Source organism: Aulonocara sp. 'chitande type north' Nkhata Bay, linkage group LG14 (assembly GCF_057382095.1).
Source record: "Aulonocara sp. 'chitande type north' Nkhata Bay isolate Kocher_YH1m ecotype deep benthic linkage group LG14, A_spYH_male_GT1.1, whole genome shotgun sequence".
Taxonomy (NCBI): domain Eukaryota; kingdom Metazoa; phylum Chordata; class Actinopteri; order Cichliformes; family Cichlidae; genus Aulonocara; species Aulonocara sp. 'chitande type north' Nkhata Bay.
The window spans coordinates 34,549,747-34,569,014 of NC_141357.1; the positions used below are offsets into that span (position 1 = coordinate 34,549,747).

General features: G+C 39.7%; 2 protein-coding genes across 2 annotated transcripts; both read left to right on the forward strand.

The window, feature by feature from the left end:
* The first annotated feature begins 2,072 nt into the window (after positions 1-2,072).
* On the forward strand, positions 2,073-7,426 carry LOC147315057 (uncharacterized). The gene is made up of 6 exons (XM_086262267.1): positions 2,073-2,096; positions 2,475-2,543; positions 4,967-5,225; positions 5,478-5,511; positions 5,656-5,842; positions 6,517-7,426. The coding sequence occupies exons 2-6, from the start codon at positions 2,489-2,491 to the stop codon at positions 6,870-6,872; spliced, it is 891 nt and encodes a 296-aa protein (XP_086118393.1). The 5' UTR covers positions 2,073-2,096; positions 2,475-2,488; the 3' UTR covers positions 6,873-7,426.
* Positions 7,427-9,893: 2,467 nt separating this feature from the next.
* On the forward strand, positions 9,894-18,873 carry LOC147315058 (cytochrome P450 2F3-like). The gene is made up of 9 exons (XM_086262269.1): positions 9,894-10,174; positions 10,366-10,528; positions 10,658-10,807; positions 12,463-12,623; positions 12,801-12,977; positions 15,925-16,066; positions 16,194-16,381; positions 16,488-16,629; positions 17,894-18,873. The coding sequence occupies exons 1-9, from the start codon at positions 10,004-10,006 to the stop codon at positions 18,073-18,075; spliced, it is 1,476 nt and encodes a 491-aa protein (XP_086118395.1). The 5' UTR covers positions 9,894-10,003; the 3' UTR covers positions 18,076-18,873.
* The last annotated feature ends 395 nt before the right edge of the window (positions 18,874-19,268 follow it).

Below are 19,268 nucleotides of genomic sequence, written 5' to 3' on the forward strand. Positions count from 1 at the left end.
GTTTGGCTATAAAGGGGGAGGGGCATCAGGTCTAGGACTCAAGGAGTGTTTAGGTTCAAGTCACGCTAAAATCTGATTCATCACACACCAAGACCCAAAGATTTAAAGACCTTTACACGAAGCTCAAGTGGATTAACAGAATTAAAAGCGAATGGTCTAGGTTATAAAACACTTTAACCGGCAAAACAAACTGTATGGGCCCCAGCTACTCACAGAGTAGTAGGCTAGTGCTGAGCTCATATCCCTGATAATCTCAAATGCTTATTAACAAAACAACCTGTCTTGAAGAAGAGTGTCTATTGGCTGGAAGACATGAGAAACACCTTCCTGCTACTCTCCCAGCTACACATCCCCCCGGTGGTGCGGATAATGAGCTGAGGGCCTCTTCTTTTTCCTTCTCCTTACTGCAGACTTGACAGCCAAACTGCTCCACTCAACCCTGATGATTCATTAAAATAGACTGTAGTGACTGACTGCCTGAAGTTGAAGGCTCTTATGCCCCCTGCTGGTGATTTTGTTCAAACTGCAACTGAATTCATGGAAGAACAATCAGTCCTGAGAAAGTCTCTGAACAAACCTAAATGAAGATCATTTAAAGGCGGTCAGCTTAGGCTCCTGACCCAAACTGACCTCATCGGTCAAACACATTGGTGTTTTTGTTATGACTTGAGTATAGCTGCCAATGGATCTAACACCGGCATTTGCTGATAAATCTGAGCTATACAAGAGTGTGAGCTCAGATTCAGCCAAATGTACAAAACCTATTGGGAAAACATTTAATTTGAGCAGGGCAGCAATGCCTAACATAGTGCAAAAACAACACAAAAGCTTAACAGGGTGAAAAGGCGATGTCCTCAAATAGTAGAGTCAATCCCCTGATTTAAATCAAATTGAGCTGCACTCCATCAGACTGAAGACAGACGGACTCAACAAAAAGCAGACGGTGAAAGTTTACTTCAGCCATAGAGTGTAAAAGATTTTATACTCAATACTTAATATGATGATTTTTTTCTACACTCCCAAATAATTTGAAAGCACAATTTAATTAACATCCTTCTATCAGTACTGATGTCAGTTTTTATTTTAAAGTTGACTAAACCAGGCCAAAAACACCAGATATTATTACTTCATGTTTGTTCTTTGCTTGGAGAGGTGTGCAACAAGATTAAACCTTGCAATGAGAGCTTTCTGCTGTTTTATTTTCAGCTCACTGGTGAAATTAGCCAGTAATAGAAACGCTGAATTAGCAACAGACAGCAAAGCAAATGATATCTATGTGCTACAGTGTAAGATCCTGTTTTTCTGTCACACATAGAGTTCAAAGGGAGCTGTCTGATGGGAAAATAAAATTTCCAGTGGGATTATCTGATTTTATGTCATCTCCTGGCTTTGACTAACTCCTCAATAGCTCTGCTTGTCATAAACTTTAAACAGAGACAGATATGTCTGTGAACAAAAACCTAGAGACACGCATCAAGGGCTGCAGTAACAATTTCAAACAAATGCTTTGGCATGCTGGTGATCCCATGTGGCATGTTACACATTACTGTAGGCAGATCACTAAACCAGAGGTCAAAGATTTAAGCCTCATGTATTCAAGGTGTTAAAGGTACAATATACAATGTACACTGAAGGTGTGTAAATATTTTTGCCCATTTATTTTCACATTGCTTGCTGAAATCTGCTTCCTGTATTTAGCCCCCACATCTTTCAGACTACCACCACCTTACAACCCATTTATTGAAGACCAGTTTCATCAAAGCATGAGAGCGTCTCTCTAAGATCCCTCCTGTTACGTAATGTCATTCTAACAGCGATTAGCAAACCCAGAATGTCACAGTGAATAGCATTTAATCTCACTTGGATATATGATGATGAAAGACATGTAATATGTTAGAGGTGGTTACTTGGATGGGGCCACATATTCCAGGTTTGAACAGATTAAAATCTTGGTTGGGCCTATCCACAGCAGTGCAACAACAGGCTTCCAGCTGTGCAAGAATAATAATCCCTCTGTTTTAATCTCTCTGAGCAGGAGGTGATCCGAGCCCTTGTTCGGAAGCCATTCAAGGGGGCAGGGATGCGCTAAGATACAGGTTTGACAGGTTTACCAGTTTAATGATAAGCAATTATGCACCTCTCATATTTTCTGTGTGGAACTGGAAATTGAAGCGTGTGTGTGTGTATGTTGCTCAGGGAGGGTGTCCAACATGACATCTGGTAATGGTTGCAGTATAAACCATAAATCATCTTTTTGGTGGGATTTATGCTTTCGCTGTGATGATTATTTGGGCCTCTTATGCTCATATGATGTTTATATGTGCATAACCAGGCATGGCTCCAATTCCACTCACAACAGCATGGGTTTAAAGAGGGAAGGCCTAAATAGTGGGGATTATTCTCTCTCCCGCTTCTCCCTCTCCCTCTTTCTCTTACCCTATTTTTCAGCATCAGTGCTCTGCCTTTCATTTCAGTTCCTGTTGCTGTGATGACCACAGACATGAGCACAGCAGGTGTTCATCGAGGCTTCCTCAAAAAATATGGTAGGGCTGCTTCTATCCTTTTATCCACAGTAACCCCTCTGCAGTCGTCATGTAAAGTTTGATGTGAATGCTTTGGTCTGATTTTGTTTACTGTCCTTTTGTGCTCATTCTGCAAATTAGGCCAAAGTTAGTAATTATATAGGCTTTTTGAAGATCTCAGTTGCTTTGCTGTCAAATATGACCAAACTATGTCTTTAATTTAGATTTTCTGATTGTCTTATGCTTATTTTCTCCAAGGTGTAATAAATTCTTAGTGTTTATTCTTTTAAAGCCAGTATAGATTATATGGCTGCTGACTTCACAATCGGTGGAAAACAACACTGTCTCAGAACACCAATCCAACTCTTACATGAGCAATGTCAGCCTAAGAGCCAGCCAGTATGATTTTCAAGCCAAGTCATGAACCGGCTCTTGGCCAGCGTCTCTCTTTACTTATATTACATCTGTTTTTTATTGCCCTTGTTTTCATTTCAGAGTGGTGTCACAGTTGATAACAGTTAAGTAGCTATTTTGGTACTTCAAATGTTTTTCTTCCTCTCTTGACTTATGCAGACTAATAGAGCTAATAAAATTTAGGGATATTAATCTAAAGGTTGAAATCTGCAGTCAAATTAATGCAGTTGTTGTCATATTAGTATTCCCAGGTATAGTAGACGCCATAATAACAAACAATCAATCAAAAATTCCTATACCCCCCTCCCTTGCTCGCTTGCAAATCCACCTGCTTTAATCCGCTGTATGGAGAAATAAAGCAGATCTTGTCTATCAACATGTGCTCACCTTCTACTGTCTGCAGTCTAACACCGTCGTGTGCGTCCTGTCCTGAAAACTCATTGTTCCAAAAATGAGAATATTTCAGTTTCTTTTTAATACAAAAACGCATTACATTTGACTCAAGCTGTTTCTATTGATTTTTGATATTATGGATCTGCCTTGTTTCAAAGACAAGGTATCATTATTTTTGTATTATTATTGGTATTGTTGTTGTTGTTTTCATAAGTTGATCCTGTGACTTTCTCTGACTGTTGTAATTTTTAATCAGTGTGATTTTGAGGCTGCTGTTTGTGCTCATAAAACCCCCCAAACAATTTATTGGACATTGTTATAGTTGTGTTTATGCCACTGCAATAAGTATCCAATTATATCACTGAAACTGACAAAAATAGAACATTTCTATCAAAGAACCTGCTCATTAAACAATTGTGTTATTTGTTTGTGAAACTTTCAGTTAAGTTAGTGAAAGTACAAGCATACAACCAAACAAACAACACCGTTATAGTTCTGGACATACAATGCCAGCAGTAACATTACTACTAATACGGAAGTATCTTGATTCATGTTCAATCATCCAGGTAAGGAATTCTCAAAAAGTTGATTCTGTTCATCTGGATGTAACATTTTCAGTGCAACAAATGTTTCGTCACTCATCCAAGTGACTTCTTCAGTGTCAGCTGAATGCCAGTTTCCCTAATCTTATAAACAGTAATGACCGAAACTAACAACACTGACAAACAAAGGGAGTGAGATCAGATCAACTGTCATTGATCAGTGCTATGGTGTACATTTTAAGACATCTTCAGGTTTCAGGAAACCATCGTCAGACATCAGATCAAACGGTCTCAGATGTCAAACCATAAACAAAAAACATCACATTCCATTGAAAAACACATGAGACTTCTGACTAGATTAGTCGGGTGGGTTCCTCTGGGAAATTCGATTTCCAAAAAAGCACAGCACCGACAGAAGTTACAGAGTTATACACACACACATATATATATATAAATACAGAGACAATATAAATAAAATATACGAAGGGGATAAATATAATAAATAGGAATAAAAATAAAAATACAAGTGAATTGCACATTTCAAGTATTGAGTCTATTGCACCGTTGACTATTTACAAAAGTATTGCACAAAAGGTATTGCACAGTGAGGTGAAGAGGCACTACAGCTTAGTTGTTCCCCCCTCCTTTGTCCTCCTGTTTCCCCTCCCTCTCCCCTCCAGAGAGGAGTTAAACAGTCTGATGGCGTGTGGGACAAAGGAGTTTTTAAGTCTGTTAGTTCTTGTCTTTGGGAGAAGCAACCTGTCACTGAACAGACTCTTCTGGTTGTTAATGGCCGTGTGCAGAGGATGCCTGGCATTGTCCATAATGTCCATCAGTTTCTTTCAGTCAGACTAAACAGCACCAGACTGAAAAGCCTCAGAAAAAACAACTTCAGATGATATGATAAATGGCAGAACATAACATAACATTTTCTCTGTGCTTTTGCTACAGTTATTTTTTTACAGTTGTTTTTTTGGGACTTGTTTGTCTGATTAGTCAGAAGGACCTCCTGTTCAGCTTGTTTTGGCTGTTCTGGCACGTTTTGATTCATCTCCTATTTATGAGCCTACTTGTACTGTTTTCTTTTTTCTGGAGGCGGCTTCATGTTTAAGCAGTGGAAGGAGAAGTACCTTGTGCTGACCACAGAGGGTAACCTGCTGGTGTGCCGGGATGCAGAGTCCCCTCCAGACCAAGTAGTAGCACTACATAGCAGCTGTGAGTCAATTGCAGAGGGACGAGAAATACTTGACCTGCCCAAGTTGCCTCCAGGGGGCAGGAGGGACTGCTGCTTTGCTCTTATCCTGCCACAGAACAAGTTCCTGCTGCTGCTCTCAGACAACCCAGACGACTGCACGTAGGTCTCACGCTCTCTCTTTGTCTCCTTCCCTCTGGAGCTCAGATGTCCTTTACCCATTCACTATCAGTTGTTTTGCACATGGTGGCATATTTACACACACATACATTCTGAAATTTAGGTTTCCTTTGCTCTACTTGTTACCAAATAAATTTACTGCACGTGATTATCAGGCTTTTCTGCTGTTGAAAAAATAAAAAATAAAACTTTGGATCTGTTTCAAACATCATGACATGTCATTATGTTTCACAGGCTCTGGCTGAAGGTCATCAGGAAAGTGAGAGAGGTGAGTTAGGTAGCACTGTTTTATTTAATATTAAAACAAATTGTGTTCTCTATGTTTCTCACTGCTAATTTGTTAGATTCCTGTTCCAATTGTAGACTGTTTATTTCTGTCATATAATAACGTTTACTTTTTCCAATTTGCTAGGGTGTCATGTCACCCCTGACACTTCAGAGACAACGCAGCCTCACTCCCTGCATCACAGATAGAGACCCCCTGCCCGACTCTGCCAGTGATAAAGACCCCGGGTCACCAAGGGTTGGTGAGGGCACCCCTCCTTTGACTAGGGTCACTGAACGGGGAGGCTCCTTCAGAGAGAGAGGGCAAAACCAAGGTCAGCTCTTAGGCCATTTGTAATTACTTGACAGTAGATTGAAGAAGGGTGCTGATTAATTTCACAAAACAGAAAAAACAAGACAAATGAACAAAAACTCTAATCTGGTTAATTAATGAACTAATGGATAAAACGATTTGTGAATAAAACAAATGGGAAGCACATTCAGAAATTTGACAATACACATTTCTGAAGCATTTATGCCTAAAACTACACATTATCACATCTGTCACACAGCTGTTGCTTTATTACAGTTACAACTGCATCTTAATTACTGAAGCTCTGACTAATTTAATTTGCTAAATGTGATGCATTTGGACAATTCATGTTTGGTTTTTCCTTTATAATTTAGTGCTCTGTTGTTTTGAGCATGACAGATGGTGTCCTTAAGCACCTGCAAAGCCGTAACAGAGCACACAGAGGCAGAGTTGGGGTTAATCGTGTTTTGATCTAATTTTGAGTAATGAAAAATATAGCTTAATTGTATTTCTACTGTGTCCCATTTAATTTAAGTAGTTTATGAATACTAAGTCTAGTACACACATATACACTATTGCCAGTAGTAGTATAATAGTATTATAGTAGCCAGTTAGTATAATATATGCTGTCTGGCTGGTAAATAAGCCAAACTACACATAAATTTGTGAATTTAACAACATTTACATCTTTTACAGCAAATGTGTCACGGCAGCCTCTGCGTAGTGTTTCTGTGGCACCACCTCACCGTATGTCCGACTGTCTTCGCCATGGCAACAGCAGTGATGCCCGGGCAGTGAGGGCAGTATGCTTACTGATGGGAGGGGCAGCAGCCTCCTCTGCTTTGGGCTACCTCAATTCCTGCTCCCCTTCCTCTCCCCTTGCCACAAGACCCCCAGAAATTGCCCACGGCACAGGGGGCTTCTCTGAGCTTTCTGCTGGGGGCTCCTTCCATGCCTGCAGCCAGGATGTCGATTCCCCACACTTTAACAGCTTCGACTTCGAAGGAGACTCCGACTTTGATGCATTTGACTGTGGAGGATTTGCTTTTTAGTTGACAGGGCTTTCAAATTCCTTATATTGATGTTTGTAATGATGTTTACTAATCAGCTGTTGGGTAATCTGTAGGACTAATTTAGCAATCAATAAAGGTGTGCTTCCTGGCTTTGTGCCAATGCTCCTCAGGTTAATCATAAATAAGCCCTACTCCTGTAAACACTGTCTGTGTTGTATCACTTTTTCCATGCCATGATGACTTGATATTAACTGGGTCAGCAGTCTGATTCCAGTCACACAGACATTTATAAGAACATATTAGTCTCAGATTTCAGTTCAATTCAATAAAACTTTATTGATCTTGAAGGTTGATCCTGAAGGAAATTGGGTATGTTTTTTGTTTTGTTTTTTTTTGTTTTTTCAGATTTGGATTTGTGTCATAAATTTGAGAAAAGATGATCTCACTGAACTGAATGTTTTTTTTCTCGTCCACATTTCTCTCAGTGTCTTCTGCCCTGCTTTTGGAAATTACCCTTTCACCTGTGTGCACAGTGTAATTATACATGGAATGCAGTTTAAAGGTTAACACATTAAATCCTTTTGTCAACATGACTTTGTGCTTGTCTCTCTAGAACAAACAAACTGCAGCAGTACAGACATAGGCCAGGGTCTGGGGAGGAGGGATTTTGAAGCAAATCTGTACAAGAGGGGGATATGCATAACCTGAAAATGCACATGCTTAATGTGTGTATCAAGCAGATTATTATAGTCAAGACATCCATTCATTTTTTTTATCATAAGCATCACTTTTTTAAAATTATATTATGACTGCTTTAAAATACCCAAAGTCTTACTGCTTGGCATTACTTTACTGTTTGACAGCCAGGACAAACAGTAAAGTACAACTTTTTCCTGTTAGAGTTACCCACACTGAAAGGAACAAGTTGTACCATTTCTTGTAGATATAAATCTGACTGAAAAGACAAAAAACAGTTTGAGTAACAGCTAAAATAGCAATGTCATTACATCTCTATCATTGAAGTTCCCTCTGGGTACTCTGGCTTCCCCCCACAGTCCAAAGACATGCAGTTAGTGGGAACAAGTTAATTGATTAATCAAAATTGCCCATAGGTGTGAATCTGTGCGTAAATGTGAGTGCGAATGGTTGTCTGTGCCTCTATGTGTTAGCCCTGCGACAGACTGGCAACCCGTCCAGGGTGTACCCTGCCTCTCGCCCTATGACAGCTGGGATAGGCTCCAGCGTCCCCGCAACCCTGGAAAGGATAAACGGAAGCGAATGGATGGATGACAAATCAAAACAACAATCACCTCAAGGTGCTTTACGTTGTAAGGCTAGAGACCCTACAATAATGCAGAGAAAACCCCAACAATCAAAAGATTCTCTATGAGCAAGCAATTGACAGTGGAAGGAAAAACTACCTTTTGACAGGAAAAAAAAAAAAAACAGGCTAATCAAGGAACAGCCAGGTTGAAGGCTGAGGTTGAAGGAGGCAGGCAGGATGAAAGACACACTGTGGAAGAAAGCCGGGGATTAATAATGACTAATGATTAAATGCGGAGTGGTGTGTAAACACAAAGTGAGTAAAAAAGGTGAGTGAAGAAGAAATGCTCAGTGGATCATGGGAAGCCCCATTAGAGTATGCGTATTGCAGCATAACTAAGGGATGATTCCAAGAGCATCTTGGATCAACTGAAGGCTTTTTGGGGATTTGTGTTTGATTTGCATTTTTAGCAATCCCACAAGTTTTCTCAGAAAGTTTTCTTGATCTTACTTACACATCACCCTGGCAGCTGCTATTTCCTAGGCAAACTTGCTTTGCTAACTTCTCTTGCTTCACAGGGATCAGGTATTTTGTTCCTATAATCATTCTAGAACCTTACATACAGTTTGCATTGTGTTCTCACACAAAAACAGTTTCAGTAAAACTGGTTTACAAACATTTATGTCAATAAGCAAAAAATGACATTTAGCTAATCTTAACAGTTTTTTAAAAAAAAATACCAATCTTCAGAAAAGGAAGTTGGGAATCCTTACATCACATAGCTCACAGTCTCCTATTACAGAGCTTATTATCTGTCCCTTCCCCCCAGCTAGCCCCCATGGGGCAAAGGGCTTTTTGCTGCTCTGCTCCTCGACTCTGCAATTCCCTTTCCCCTCATATAAGAAATATCACCTCCCTCTCTCTTTTTAAATCTAGACTCAAAACTCACCCGTTCACAATAGTCTACTTTACATGAGCTTCTCCATTCTGCTATTTTAAATTTGCTCTACGTTTTGTTTATAATTTTATAAATTGCTATGCCTGTTGTTGTTTTGCTTGTCTCTATTCTGCTGTGTACAGTGTCCTTGAGTGTTTTGAAAGGTTATTTTTTTAATTAAAATGTATTATTATTGTTAAGAAAGTCATTGTCTTTACAAACTTTGTCAGAGTGTCTGTGGAAATGGCCTCGCTAGAAGTCTGACTAGCTATCCACACAGCTAAACATGAACCTAGGAACTCCAGACAATAGATGAAATCTTATGAAGTTTACTGGTTCTTTCATTTTGTGAAACTGTAACAATAAAGCATATGTGGAAATGTACATTACTCATCTGTACTGTTTTAACAACAACATGTGCCAATGACCTAACAATGCATTTGAGAAGCTAGCATGACGATTAGCACCGCTAATTAGCATATGAACTGGCGATCTTATTTACATATGAATAGCACATAGAAAACTTGTTAACTGTGGTCCATCACACATAAAAACAACACTTGGAGTGTCTCATTGCTTTTTACCATTAAATACTTACAGACAATGCTTTAACAAACACCCAAAGAAGGACACAAATGTGGAGCAGCCATCTTGAAACAGCATAGCAAGAAAACATGAACTTCCTGTCTAACTCTTCTTCTACTGTCACAAAATATCGACTTAAAGGGGCCACAGGGTGGCGCATTTTACTAACATTTAAAACATGAAATTAACTAAGCAGTAACATAACAGTCTGTTTATTTACCTTGTGTGTGCCCTGTCAGTGTTCATTTTCTGTTTACTTTTGCATCTAGACTGACGTATTTTCTGGGTTAGTTCAGTTGTTTGCCTTCGAGTCTGGCATTTGAAACTATTTCTTGTCAAGTGACAACATAATAACAGTTAAGATAAGAAAGTTTATACAGCATCATGGAATTTTCTACAACTTTGATCTTGGCAGGGCTAATCTTAGCTCTGCTGTGGATATTTAATGTAAAAAACAAAACAAACAGGCGTCTACCTCCAGGACCCACTGCACTTTCTTTCATAGGAAACCTTCTACAGATAGACAAAAAAGCACCCTTTAAAAGTCTTTTTAAGGTAAGTTTACAATAGTATATTTTGTAATATGAGGAGAGTAAAAACTGTCTTCAAACAGACTAAATTTAACAGCATCTTAACACTTCAGAATCAGAATACTTTATTAAGGGTGTGCAATTACTGCAGTGTGTTTTTGCATAAAACTCATAAAAAGCTCAATGCTTATCATTAAAACAAATAATTTTTATTAGTTCAGTGAAACCTATGGGCCAGTGATGACAGTATACCTAGGCTGGCAGCGGACAGTAGTTCTGGTAGGATATGATGCTGTGAAAGAAGCCTTGGTGGATCAAGCAGATGACTTCACAGGCAGAGCACCAACTCCAGTTCTACACAACCCTAACAAGAAATATGGTAAAGCGTGATCACTCAAATATGTTGTCTTTGTCAAGGCACAAGTGATTTGTTTCCTAGTGCTTTAATTCTTTCATGAATCAGCATGGCTTCTCTTCCATTACTTTGATAAGTGGTTTAACCTTTCAGGTATAGGGAGCAGTAACGGGGAACGCTGGCGTCAGCTGCGACGCTTCACAATGACCACTCTAAGAGATTTTGGGATGGGACGCAAGGGGATGGAAGAATGGATCCAAGAAGAGAGTGAACATATGAGGGCTCACATACATAAATTAAAAGGTATAGTTTCAGCTGATGTGAAAAGGGCTACTGTGCAATATGCCAAGCTACGTTTACTATGAACAGCATGGTACCTATATGTATATAACATATTAAAAAATTGAAATGCTGATAAGTGAAAACAAATACTAGCTCAGTGGATCTGCGTTCGACTACTCCGCCTAGGCTGCACTGTCCAGCGCAGATCCACTGAGCGCAGCGCAAGCTAGCAAGACAGAAGCTAAGCTCATTGCAACATGGCAAATTGAACCTCCCCCACCCTCATTCAGATCTGGCCTTTGGAACTATTTTGGTCTTCATGTGAAGTATGACCCTGAAGGTAAGCAAAGTAAAACAGTATGTCAGATGTGCCACGCAATGCTCAATTACATGGGTGGGAACTACTGCGTTAGCGCAGTTTGCTCGTTAACGTGTTGACGCCGTCCAGCCCCACGCACGGGGCGATCCGCGGTAGCTCGTTAACGGAGATTTGCCGTGTTGTGGCGTTAACGTCATTTGAGATTAACGCTGACAGCACTAGTGGGAACAAAATGAATATGACTGCACATTTACTCCGACATCATCCTAGTGCAAAGACAAGTGGAAGCAGACAAAAACAACAAGCACGCATGCTACAAACTTTACCTGAGTCATTTAGACAGCCGTTAGCACATGATTCTTCTTATGGGGACCTGATATGTTTAATGTGCTGCTGAGAATATACTCCAGAAGAAGCGTATAGTATAGCTTTTATTTTGAAAAGAACCATTTCTCTGTAATAAACTCTCTTTTCCAACGATGAGTGATTTCTCGATCAGATAGATTTATTATTTTATCCCTTTGTTGTTTCAGCAACATTAAATTTAAAAACTGTACGTTTGAGTTAAAATATATATTTATAATTTTAATAAATGACAAATTAAAAAAGCATGAACAGTTTTTTGTATCGAAAAAATATCCAACCGTGACACCAAAGTACCGAACCGAACCATGAATTTTGCGTATCGTTGCACCCCTAACAAATACATATATATTTTGATATATAAAACACTATATGGAACACTATCATCCCTAGTGACCACACCCATATACCGATTTTCATCTACAACTCTGGTTGTCCCAAATGTACACACTCTTTGCCATGAGAATGCTCTAAAGAAAGAGACAAGGACCAGTGTTAAAGTCACTGACACATCATGCCAGATAACCAAAAAGGAAACACAATAAGCTGTCCATGAACATAACAGGACACTACAATACTAACGGAAAATAATCAGTCTTCACTTTGGAAAAACAGAAGCATATTACAGTAGGCTAATCCCACTAACCCAATATTCTCCACTACTGAATTGACATCCACTACCACCACCACCACCACCACCACCAAAAAAACAATATGATCTGCTAAAACAGAGAGCTTTTGTGAGCTTCAGGTTGTTAACACATCAGGATGCACAACTGATATCAGAAATCACAGTCAAATGCATGAAAACACCATTTTCTGGAAAACCAACAAACATACGCTTTGAATCTTTTTAAAAGTTGATTGACCAAACTTGTAATAGTTTGAAACGGAGAAGCGCAGACTAAACAGTGGGAAACTCGGAAGTGTGGGCATGTCATAACTAAAGTGAAGTCCTTAGTTAATTTGACAGATGATTCCTCTTCTCTTGCAGGTGCACCATTTGACCCCACATTCTCATTGAGCCGTACTGTGTCTAACGTGATCTGCTGCCTGGTTCTTGGTCAACGTTTCAGCCATGAAGACAAGCAGTTCTTGCGCTTCCTTACCATACTTTCTCATATAGGAAAGCTTAATAGCAGCCCTGTGGGTCAGGTAACTGAAAGTGGGAGCAGAATTAAAAATTAAATGCTTTTAAATTTGGTTTTCATATTTTGTATAAGAATATATACATCAGTCTGTCCTGCATCTTTTGAAAATCATACTGGAAAAATTATCCAAACACAGTACATGCTTTACAAGAATGTATGGTGCTATGCTTCCTTACAACAGATGTACAACCTCTTTCCGAAACTCATGGACCATCTTCCTGGCCCCCACCACAAAGTTTTTGCAGAGTATGAAGAGGCGAGAAAGTTTATCAAGATGAAGATCCAAGAACACAAAGACACATTGGACCCCAGCTCCCCACGAGACTACATAGACTCCTTCCTTATTCGAATCAACCAGGTTGGAAAACTTAAGCATAATATATAAAAGAATACACAAAACTACAACTACTGTGTTTATTAATGTAGGTAATTAATAAAATCTAAAGTGCTAAAAATTATATTCTTAATTTAGCTGTGTCCTGCACCTACATTGCCTAAGCAACTGTATGGACTTTTGGCTACCAGCAGAGTGTAGCACCAGCAGTAGCTAAAGAAAAAACGTGCGGGAGTTTAGGGAGACCATGGAGCAGATTTTCAGCCAGCCTTAAAGCAACATGCTGTGGGGACATAATGTTGGAGCATTAGTTAAACCAAATGGCATGACCAGATATTTGAAGTGTCCCAGGTGTGTGTTCAAAAGCTGTCTTCCACTTGTCCTCATGTTTGATCTGAACCAGATGATATGGGTTTAGAAGGTTGAGTTTGGTGAAGACTGTGGCGCTTTGGAGTGGTTCAACTGCGGAGCTGATGAGGTGTAAAGGTTATTTATTCTTAACTCATTCACTGCCAGGGTTTTTGAGCATTTTTACTCATTTTTGAAGAGCCACAGAAAACTGTGTGTTATGATCACATAAACGCTGAACCTACCAAAATGAAGAACAGACTCTCTTCTTCCATCCCAAAAAAAAAAGCTTGTTTCTACCATTTTCCGTTCTTTAGTAATCAGCTGTAGAAGAGAGGTGGGTTCCACCAAAAATGCCTGTTTTGACCAAAAAAAGGGAGAAAACGAGCTTTTTGTGAAAAATACATTTCAAGCAGTCTGATGTTCACTGACAAGCTGCCCGAGGTTGTATTCTAGCCCCTCCCATTGGAAACGTAATTGACGTCTATAGACGTCAATGGCAGTCAACGTAAGTTTTTCAATTGACGTCTATAGACGTCAATGGCAGTGAATGAGTTAACTGTAATGTCATTTAAGCTGCAAAAATCAATACATGGCCGGAGACAGCCATCCTTTTTGTCAACAAAAAAGAAACTGGCCCCTATCGGGGAGGAAGATGGCTGAATGATGCTGGCTGTGAGAGACTCCCTTATGTACTTCTCCATGGCTGCACGTCATGATACACAAAGGGAACAGTGGAGAGGTCAGCGGCTGTGTTTTCCTCGGACAGCCTTTGAGGAGCCTGAGGTTGGCGAGCAGAAACGAGACAGTTGGCATGACAGAATGGGCTCCAAATAACAATTCTTTGGCTGGACCAATCTAAGAGAGGATTGTGAACCTCCAAACAAGGAAAACCTAGGATGAGTGGTGTATCTGGAGAATGAAATGTGAAAAAGTTGAGAGTCTCTCCGTGGTTTGTAATGTAATTACAAGTAAATTAGTAATGCGACGGGCGCAGTGCAATGATTGATGTGGGCAAAACCTTCATCGTTTAAGGCTTTGGCAGGAATGGGTGGATCTAGCTTAACCAGTGAGATGTTCAGTTGTCTGGCTAGCTCACTGCCAATGAGACTCTGTTCGGTGCCTGAATCTACAAGTGCTTGACAGGTTGCTTTAGGTTAAACAAGAGTGTGACTGGTAGCTGTAAACGGGGCTTAGAATATATTTGCATTCCACCCAGACCATGACACTAAGTTAAAATCAAGGAACAAACCATAATCAAACTTATTACTTGAGAAGTTGGTTTCACTAATGTAGTTAGTTCAATGCTCAGATGAATATCGAAGGATCTCTCCCATCTTAAAAAATAAATAATAAAAAATAATGGCAAGATAATCAACTGATGACAAACAGATGAGGTCATTCACCTCAGGTGTGCAGGGACAAACGGCTAGAAGCCAGAACAGATTCTGCCCCTGCAACACCAGACATGGTTAGATGCACACACAATTATACACTCACACAGACAGAAAGAAAAAATAGAGAGAGGAAAATGAGGAGAGACCAACAAGGACAAAGAAGCGCTGGAGTTCTGAAAAATCGCACAGAAAGGGTAAAGGTGGCCCCCACATCTCCTTGGCCATCAGCATCAGCTCCGTGATGTGAACCCGGAGACGTGTCCTCCGGGTTCACATCACGGAGGACACGTCCTTGGGTCTGAACACAGCAGAGCTGGCACAGAAGGTTTAAGCAGAGACTTTATTTCCTGAGAATCCTCAGTAAAAATAACATCCCTCAAAGGCTGCTGATGTCCTTCTATCGATGTTCTATCGAGAGCATTCTATGCTACTGTCTCTGTGTGTGGTTTTCCAGCTGGACAACAGCACAGAAGAAACCACTTCAGGGGATTGTAAAGATTCCCCAGGGCATAGGTGTCAAACTCTGGCCCACCAAGCCATACCAAATTACTATTAGAGCTGGCCTACTGGTATTATACAGCTAATATATACATTGTTTAGTATTAAGCTTTGCTTGTTCCACATTCAGTTTTTCAGCAAAACTTGTTTGAGTCCATAAGAAGAGATTCATTCTTAAATCTGGAGGAAGATATTTTTCAATAAACATTAATGTTAGCCTGCGACCTTGTTCTAGTTTTGCATTTTGGCCCACTGTGTATTTGAGTTTGACACCCCTGCCCCAGGGGATCATTGCCTGTTCTTTACCCTGTCTGGACCAACTGCACCGTTCTCGCTGTCTCAGGAAAGTAGGACGCCCCCCTCATAACCTGTTTGAACCGCTCCCATCAGGCAATAGATATAAAAGCATCAGAACAAAGACTAATAGACTAAATAGCAACATCTACCCTGCAGCTGTTAGGGTACTGAATTACAGGTAATCACCTACAATTAGCCCGACAAATACTGTGCAATGGATGACATCCTGTGACATCCTGTGCAACAGTGCTTATGTGCAATAAGGTTCTATTAATTATTACTGAATATAGTCTTCTGCCTCTTTTTTTATATTTCATTTGTAATTATATTTTAAACTTTGCTTGACAAGGCAGGGACTGCATTTATTTTGTTGTACTTGTTAAAATGACGATAAAGATATTCTGAGAACAATGGCAACTTTCTTCTCTCAGGAAAAGGAGATTTCCACAACTGAGTTCCACTATGACAATTTGGTCTCTACAATAATGACTCTGTTTATGGCTGGAACACAAAGCACCAGCTCCACCCTGAGATATGCTCTTAGCGTGCTGATTAAATACCCCAAAATACAGGGTAAGTTTACAAAACAAGACCTTGAATTTACTTTACGAGCCCTAATACATTATGGTTAGGAATACGTCCCTTGGTGGACGTATAAAACAAATCAGAGTGGTAATCATTTCTGCTTTGCTGTGTCCAGAGAAAATGCAGCAAGAAATTGACACTGTTATTGGAAAAGGCCGTTGTCCCAGGATGGAGGACAGGAAGTCCCTCCATTTTTCACTTGCTGTCATCCATGAAGTGCAGCGTTTTCTTGACCTTATCCCTCTCAGCATCCCTCACTACACACTGAATGACATATCCTTCAGGGGTTATACAATCCCAAAGGTATTTTCAATTCCAAGATCTCATGTGTAGTACAGAATCTATTGTATATCAAGTCAGAGAATAATGTTGAAAGCAGCAACACTAACAAGATATATGTTTTGAATAGGACACTGTAATTATTCCGCTGTTGCACTCTGTGCTAAAAGAGGAAAAGCAATGGGCCACTCCCAGGTCCTTCAACCCCCAGCACTTCTTGGACAATAATGGCAACTTTAAGAAAAGTCCTGCATTCATGCCATTCTCTGCAGGTAAAGAGTCAACACACAGTTATTGATCATCCAGTTCTTTTGCATGTTGACGTAATTTTTTTTTTCCAAATATCTTGATATTTACAGTGAAAAGCAATTCAGGGCTCTAGAATGTGACCAGTTTGGACACACATGCAACCTAATTTCTCAATGGTGTGACTAAAAAAATCCTAGTTCGCACCGGTGTGACCAGCCATTCGAGTAAAAGAAAATGTCCCTACAACTCTGAAAGTCTCCGTGTGGTCAACAACAGACACACACTATGCCCATATCATGGTCTAAACCATTTAGAGACCTCTCTGAATAGCTGTGGTCCACATATTTCTGTAGGCCTGCGTGTGTGTACGTTTGAAAGTGCAGGCGAATAGAGAGGTGTGAGTAGCCTAGGCCCGATAGAAGTAGATATAGCTGTGGGTAATGATAAAAGATGAAAAGAACGATTGATAACTTTTTCCTTAAGGCCTGATCCGTCCGTAGCCAGTGCTATGACACGGAGCCATCAACCTCTCAGGTTGTGTCTAACACTGGTCTGGAGATGGCATAAGATAATGAGCCATATACGTTTGCAGCAAACAGGTCACCAGAGGAGGCCGAGATGATGATTAAGTTTAACATTGTCTATGTAATGTTACAATATGCCTATTGTACGTCCGAAATAATTCTTCACAAGAAAAATGGCTTGTAAACCCTACATACAGTAATGATGTCGCGTATGTGAAGTTTATAGGTGTCATCCCGAACACACAAGAAAAAAATGGGAAAAAGGCCAAATTACAGGAGTTGGCCATCTGAGGGGCATGTGACTGCAGTGGAGGATAATCTATAAGATATCAAGCTGTTTAGATGTTCAGATACTGAGATGTTCAATTTGAAGGCTTATCAGACACTTTGAGGTCTTTTTAATTAAGCTTTCCTTTTCTTTAATATATCTTGAGATGTATTAAGTTTCAATTTCAGCTCAGTGAAGCACTTAAAGCACAAGCACTTTTTCAGTCACTTATGTTTCTTGTAGAACTGTGCTCCAAATAAAGAACTTTGTGTTGACAAGATTGTCATTTACAAATCAATACTGTCTGTATGGACAGCTGCCCCCCCGAAAAAAAGTGAATATGTAAAATTGTGGTGGTAAGCAATGTGGTTGAAAAATTTGGGTGCACCTAACTTTTGTGCTGGCGCACCTTAGAAAACAAGTGCAACCGTGACAAAAAGTTAGTCTAGAGCCCTGCAGTTATTTTTAATCAGAGTCCTTTGTGTATCTCTACAGGGAAGAGAAACTGTGTTGGCGAGTCTCTGGCCCGTATGGAACTTTTTATTTTCATAGTATCATTGCTGCAGGATTTCACTTTTTCCTGTCCTGGAGGCCCTGACAGTATAAATCTCATTCCCGAATACAGCAGTTTTCTTAATGTGCCCTGTAGATACCATATCATGGCCACACCTCGTTAAAAACATGATTTGTTCAGACAGAGTTATAGTCTGGTTGAAGCACTCGAACAAGGATGTCTTCATCAGCTTCTTGTGAAACAGTGATTTGATGTTTATTTTACAGTTAGTTTGCTAGTACCTCACTGATGTAGAACACACAACCATTACATGAAAATCTTTCATCTCATTATAACTGTGTTTATGTTTTTTGTCATTTATTCTTCTTTTTTTTTATGAGTTGATTAATGGACTGTTTTTCTCTACAAGCAATAAATATTACTACTATCTACTAAATGGCTTTACACCTATCAACAAATCATAAAGACTTTTATATAAATACTCAGTCTCATCATCATTGTTGAAACTGTAGAAAACAAAAAAATACAAGGATTAACGTGAATGAATTAAAAATTGCTCTCCTGTCTGAAATGTTGTTTCAACATTAAAATCTTAGTATTTGCTTTAATAACATTCTCTCCAATGATGTATTCAGCTACAAGTGTAGCACAATGTTAACGCAGCTGGTTTTCTGCAGAGATTACTTTGACCTCTTTTGGGTCAATATAGCACATTTTTAACTACGCCACTTTGGGGTAAACACACGTGAACCCTGCAAAGAGAGTCCGAGGTTATCCTCTCTCTTTCCCTTTGACAGCTGGTAAGGACCCAGCACCTTGTAACGCTAAGTGGAAAGGAAAGTGGACGGTTGGAAGCACCAACTATGTCTCTAACTTGCTTGAGGCCAAGTCAATTCCATGCAGACTACCTAAATGATCACAGTGTGTTTCTGATGCGTTCAGGGTCAGTAGTTTACTAGTACCTCACTAGGGCTGGGTATCGTCACTGATTTCTAGAATCGATTCAATTCCGATTCACAAGGTCCCGAATCGATTCGATCCACGATTCGATTTAATTCGATTCGATTCGATTCAATTTAAATCTGGGAAATTTTGACAGTCAGAAATATAATTCAGATCAGTACATTTACATATTTTTGTATCTATAAAAAGGAAGCTGACACTCGCAAGACTTTATCCAAGCTGTGAGCATCACAGCAGATGCCTTTGTGTCAAAGTAGCTGAAGATAAAACACAGAAAAACATGTAGGTGATTTTCCTGGCCTGGGATTTTATAAAAAATATTCTGCAGTACATCAAAAACGAAAGAAAACCATTAATTAATGAACATTACCTCTGACGTTACAGCGGTTTTAT